The sequence below is a fragment of the Sinocyclocheilus anshuiensis genome, unplaced genomic scaffold, assembly GCF_001515605.1.
Source record: "Sinocyclocheilus anshuiensis isolate Anshui unplaced genomic scaffold, SAMN03320099.WGS_v1.1 scaffold1149, whole genome shotgun sequence".
Classification (NCBI taxonomy): Eukaryota; Metazoa; Chordata; class Actinopteri; order Cypriniformes; family Cyprinidae; genus Sinocyclocheilus; species Sinocyclocheilus anshuiensis.
Window position 1 is genome coordinate 158,529 of NW_015555317.1, and position 6,499 is coordinate 165,027.

The following is a 6,499-nucleotide window of genomic DNA, read 5'->3' on the forward strand; positions in this document are numbered from 1 at the left end:
AATTTAATATAACGTGCGACTAGTTGACTAGAAAAATCTTTAATAGAGGGCAGGCCTACTTAGCACAAGGAAGCTCTCCATTTTTAAAATAAAATGCTTTAGCCTAATGACATTACGAAAAAAGCGATAGCTGCAAATCACGTCGTTATTACGAGTTATGCATGCATAAGGAGTCAAATGTTGTTGTTGTTTTTTTTTTTATCACCCTAAATAGATTATGAAGAATGATTTGTTGATCTTGTTTTCCCTTTAATACATACCTTCCGCAATATATTTTTCAATTACTTTCAAAAAGTGGTAGGGACAATATCGACCCTGGCAAAAAGTGGTGGGGACATGTCCCACCCGTCCCACCTGCAAATTACGCCTATGACACACACACACACACACACACACACGCACATTTACGGTTCATATGCAGACACGAACACACAGCGGGGCATGGCAAGTGGCCTTTCCATTCCTTACTTTCTCCTTCTACAATACTTGTGGTTTGCATGTGCTTTGACACACACGGCTGTTGTGCTCATATGGGGAAATGAGTTTCAATCCATGACATTCCACAAATTCCTTTCCATGTTTCTTCTCCCTATCATTGACCTCTCTGTAATGTTCTGGTGAGAAAAATAATTAATGTTATTATGGTCAAGACAGTGTGGTTCTTCCACAGTTTTATCAAACCAGTTGCATCATGAACCACTGAACACTTAACAGCACTATAATGTAATCTTTTTCATACATTTTACACATTACTGTTGTACAGTAACAACATTTTTCTTTCTTTTTTTTTTTTTTTTAGCAAAGATGCATTAAAAAGTAGCTGTAAAGACTTTTACAAAAATTATATGTTTTCAACATTGACAATAAAAAGAAATGTTTCTTGATTTATTGATATTCCAAATCAGCATAATATAATTATTTCTGTAGGATGTGACACTGAAACCTGGAGTAATGGCTATTGAAAATGTAGCTTTGCCATCAGTAATAAATTACATTTTGAAATATATTAATATAAGAAAACGATAAAGGTAATTTAAATTAAGAATATTTCAGTTTTCTCTCTCTGTCTGTGTATGTGTGTGTTTACATGGTTAAGGAATGAGACCCATTTTACCTGTAATGTTGTTATTTTAAACGCATGTTAAATGCTTAAAATGTTTGTCAGGCCCCTGGGTTCTTCTGATTGGCCCATTGTTTTAAAACTGAAGTCGATGTGTAACAAAGTTTTTTACCATGGCATCTTCATAATGTAAAACTCATGCCACAAGATTCTAAAACTGCAAAGCATGATGCAACAATAAAGAGGTATGTATGACGCACATGTACATAGACCAAAAATTAAAAAGCAGTGCAGACAGAATGCAAAAACACATCCTGTGTGAACGCCCCCTTATGGGGGCAGCATGTTCAGACACAGCTGTTTGTGTGATTGGGGGGAGTTTAGTTGTCCTGGTCCGTTGTGACGGCATTGATGGAAGCCTCCGCAGCTTATGGAGTGAAATGGAAAGCTCTGCTTCTGTGTGTGTGTGTGTGTGTGTGTGTATGTATGTGTGTTGACCGGTCTCAGTTTCAGTCCAGTTGCCGCTGTTCCTCCATCCCCTAACATGCCTTCAGTCTGACATCAGTGGCCTTAGAGAGAACGGCACCCTGGGTACAGCCTGTGTGTGTGTGTGTGTGTGGTCATGCTCGACTACAGCGCAGCTGAATAGACAGGCTGCCCTGCATTAACAAACCACTGACCAAACACAAGTTTAGGCACGTGTGTGTGTGTGTGTGTGTGTGTGTGTGTGTGTGTGTGTGTGTGAGAGAGAGAGAGAAAGTGTGACAAAAAAAATCACAGAACAGAGCCACAGACATACAGCACTGCCTCCTTTTCTCTCTTTTACCTGTCCTTCCTGTAAAACAGAAGTTTTGTGACTGGTTTTAAAGAAATAGTTCTGCTAAAAATGAAAATTGTTGTTTAATCACCCTCATGTAGTTTTAAACTTTCTTTTATAGAAAATGGACTTTATGGACTTTGTGGAAGAGAAAGTCATCAGGATGTTCATACAGCTCTTTTTCATATATTGAAAGAGAAATGGCAAAAAAAAGGCATATAAAAGTAGTCCATACAGCTTGTGTGCTATATTCCAAGTCTTCTGAAGATATGATTTGAGTAACAGAATAAAATTGAAGTCATTATTTAATGAAATCTTGCTTGACAGCCATGGTCATCATTCACTTTCATTATATGAAAAAAATTAATTTAGTTTTGGACATTCTGATTTGAACATCCTGTCATTTGTTTTCAGTGTACAGGCATCCATGTTTTTTGACGTTTATAACAGAGGTCTTCCACTTGAGTATGAGACATTATTAAAAATAATTTATTCAGGCTTCTATGGTTGTCTCGTTTTCTATAACTTTATTAAAGTCAAGCCCAGCAGACAAAATGGGGAAAATGATAGATTATCTTTGTAGTTATTTGTGGGGGATCGCTTGTGATGCTTAAAGTTGGCATGAAATTAAAATTCACCCTTTCTTTTTCCTAAATGCATGTTATATATCTTATTGTGAGCAATTCATTTGTGCATACACTTAATTAAAACATTTTTTTTAACCTCATAACATTTAATCAAAGTGACATATGCAGGACTTCTCCAATTATTTAATTGCTTAAACCCTGCCCTTGGCAACATCACATTCATCTGCCTCCACTTTTAAGCGCTATGCCAGCATCTCAAAATCCAATTAACAACTGATGCGTAGAACCAGGTCTCTGGCCCTACATTGATAACCCATTACACTCGGGTGTGTCACAATACAGAAGAAAAGATCTGTCGCTACTTTAGTTGCATTGCAAATTTAAACCAAAAATGAAAAGCTCAACCAATAGCATGGCTTTGGGGCAGAGCTTTCTGTTTGTCTGACCAATGGCTAGTAGCTTAGAAATTGCACACAATCAAAGCTGTTAGACAAATAACAAAATTCATTTTCTCAGTGCTTGTGTTTTTTATTAAGACTGTGTGTGTGTGTGTGTGTGTGTCGTTTTATTTTAAAACTACTGATTTTTCTTATATACACATTCATTTAAATCTCAACTTCTCTTTCAGATATGTTCCAGTCTCTAATCACCTTCTCTCAGAATCACCTGACCTCTCTGTTCGAGACCACATTCTCTTCCCTCATATCATCCATCTCCCCTCACATCGCCTGCCTCTTCACGGACCTTTCTCGCTTCCTCCAGGGCACCGGCAATGTCTCTGTTGAAGCTGCCGTTCACTGTTTCTTCGACAGTCTCTTCCCGTTAGTCCACACTCATATTGTCAATCCCGGCATTGCTGGGAGCATTGGAGAGGACTCTTATAATGGAAACCAGCTTGGCGACTGTCTCCGCATGACAAGGCAGGATGTTAACCCCTTTGGGCCGCACCCAAAGGCGATGGCAGATACGCTTGCGAGCGCGTTGAGGGCAGGCCGGGTGCTCAGCCTGACGCTCGGCGTGGGGTTGGAAGTAATGAACATTACAGAGACGGCGGAGTTGTCCAAGGAATGTACTCGGGCTCTGGTGCGCATGCATTACTGTTCTCATTGCCGTGGACTCACCCTGATCCGGGCGTGCAGCGGCTACTGCCTCAACGTCATGCGAGGGTGCCTGGCCAGCCTCTCAGAGATCCACAACCCCTGGAGACAGTATGTCACCGTACTGCAGGATCTCACGCACATCATCGCCGGAGCGCACAACCTGGAACTAGCTTTGCTGGGGATCAGAGGTCAAGTCGAGGAGGCCATACTCTACGCTCAGCTCCATGGGCCCAGGCTAACTGCTACGGTGGGTGTCAGCATGCATAGTTAAAACTGTATGCTGTGAGTAGTGGTTGACCAGATTTTTTTATTTGTCCGATTTTATTTGGCAGATGCTGATTTTATTGATAGCAGTGTGCCTGGAATAAAGCCGATGTAGGCCCAAATAATGTCACACTATTTAATTTAAAGATAGTACAAAATATTTACCAAAAACAGAAAAAAAAAATATTTTGAAAATGAACCCTATAATAAAATGTATAAAAAAATTATTTGAACTTCTTAATAATTTGAAAAAAACAAACAAACTGTGAAATAGACAGTTTATGCTTTACACGGCTACTTGTTGATTCTGTAATTTTATTAGTGTTTAAAAAACTCTCATTACTTTGTTTGAAAAATGAAGAAGTTGATGGAAAAACAAATAAATAAAATAAGCCTTCTAATGAATGGTTGTCATAGTGTGTGACTGAGTGTTTGGATAGTAACTAACAATTACTGCAGTGGAATTTATATTTATTTTATGTAATATTTTGTAAAAAAAAAACAAAAAAACAAACAAAAATAAATCATTTAAAAATGCATACATTTTTCATCAATGTATATTTATTTTATGTAATATTTTGTAAAAAAAAAAAAAAAAGAAATCATTTAAAAATGCATCAGTTTTGACCTGCTAAAATAAATCTGTTATATAGACGGTTTGTTATGTTTGTAGCATTAAATGTTTATTAGATATTCAAAGACTTGAATGTGTATTTACTAAACTGCATATTTCTTGTTTAAAATGCATATTTGCCGAATGCTGACAGTTTAAATATTATATGTATATAAATATAATATATGTAAATATTATAGTGTTTTCCTTTCAATTATCTGTTAATTTAAGACTAAATTAATTTAAGTAATAAGACGAAACTAATGAAGGCAGCTCCTGTGTGTCTGCGCTCATGTGCTGTCAAAATAAAAGTCCCGCTTCCGACAGTCCTCAGCCAAACGATAATTAAAAATGTCAAATATTTGTCAATAATATCGGCCTTAGTGATATACCGGTCAATCACCAGCTCTAATGTTGTTGTAGTTCGTCTTAGCAAGCATCTTTGCAGAAAATCTGAAAGCATGAAAATCCAGAAAGGGTTCAGGCTAGTTCACTGTTTCTGCGAGATTCTTCTGGTGATGTGTGTCCAAACAAATAGTCTCTTAGGCTGCTGTTATCTGTTGTTGTGTAGTGTAGCGTGTGAATGAGTGTTTGGAAATGACCCAACTTCATTTTTAGGCAGAATTTTGTATGTACATTCGTCATTGACACCCATAGGTACACATACTCTTAGCTTTGAACTGTAAGCCCATTTATCACAGACTCAGTCAAACGCACTTTTATTCACACTTCAAAGCCACTTCATGGGATTGGAAAGACCCAGCCAAAGTGAACCCAGGTCATTTTATTTTGAAACACTTTTAAATGCTACACTCCATTAGAATACTGGCATTATAGTGTCTTCTAGTGTGTTTATATAATTTTGAAGCTGTTAAAGAGTGGCTCGCTTCAAGGGCAGAATGTGATTGGTTAACTTTTGACTGATCCATTCGGCTCACAGGATCGTGTTAATGGTGTGAATGTTTGGATTTGTTTGAAATGGAATACTTTATACATTCTATGCTGCCTATTTTTTTCAATATGAAGTATAAATAATGCTCACCAAGGCTGCATTTATTTGACAAAAATACAGTAAAAACAGCAATATTTTGAAATATTATTTTAATTAAAATAATTTCTATTCGATTATATTTTAAAATGTAATTTATTCCTGTGATGACAAAGCTGGATTTTTAACAGCCATTTCTCCAGTATCTAGTGTCACATGGTCCTTCACAAATCATTCTAATATGCTGATTTGGTGTTCATGAAAAATTTCTTACTATTATCAATGCTGAAAAAAGCTGTAGCCTACTGTTTAATATTTTTGTGGAAACCGATATTTTTTTTTTTTTCATTTATGTCTTTACTGTCACTTTTGGTCAATTTAATGTGTCCTTGCTGAATAAAAAAAATCTTGCTGGTCCCAAACTTTCGAATGGTAACATACATAAAACAGTCCTGTAGTCTTTCTAATGAGATACTGAATAGATTCTTTCAGCCAGTAAAATAGCTTTTGGGGTCCAAATTGTGTGGAGGAATAGAACCCTGCATTAAACGATGGAAAAGGCTTGGAGATTGTTTCTGGCAGGTGACTTCTGTTTTCCTCTGCTGCTGTGTGTAAATCTCCACTGTTTTCTTTACATTCAGCAATGAGTTTGAGAGAAAATAGTGAGACTGAATTCCGCAGGGCTTCCATCCTGGTAACAGACTCCATTACCCACAATCCCCTGCTCACATGATCTCCCAGTGCTTTTATCCTGATAAAGTTGTATTCGGTTCTGTTAAAATAAAGCACAACATTTTTCCGCCTCTCTCATTTTTGTATTCTCCTTCCAAAGATCATAAACTGTAGTCTTCTCCACTCTCTGCAAATGTGTGTGTGTGTAGCCAGGATGTTATAAGAGGAATTATAGCAATGGTTTGATTTTCACTGGGATACTTTCCCAAACGGATTGCGGTTGGCATGCTGTCCCATCATGTGTGCTGCCTGAGAGGGTATGCTGCGTGTGTGTGTGTGTGTGTGTGTGTGTGTGTGTGTGTGTGTGCGTGTGTGTGTGTTTACTGCTTGTGTGTGTG

The 6,499-nt window shown here is 37.4% G+C and overlaps 1 protein-coding gene and 1 long non-coding RNA gene across 5 annotated transcripts in view; one reads left to right on the forward strand and one right to left on the reverse strand.

Annotated features, from left to right (window-relative positions):
- The window catches only part of LOC107671592 (glypican-5-like), a 125,808-nt gene that overhangs the window by 27,092 nt on the left and 92,217 nt on the right, over window positions 1–6,499 (forward strand). For all 4 annotated transcript variants that reach the window (XR_001632222.1, XM_016464506.1, XM_016464505.1 and 1 more), the window contains exon 3: window positions 3,093–3,811. Coding sequence is in view for 3 of the 4 variants with exons in the window: in XM_016464506.1 (XP_016319992.1) it covers window positions 3,093–3,811 (719 nt within the window). In the remaining variant the exon portion in view is untranslated. The remainder of the gene's footprint in view (window positions 1–3,092; window positions 3,812–6,499) is intronic.
- The window catches only part of LOC107671593 (uncharacterized), a 21,759-nt gene that overhangs the window by 1,277 nt on the left and 13,983 nt on the right, over window positions 1–6,499 (reverse strand). The gene's annotated exons all lie outside the window — the stretch shown is intronic.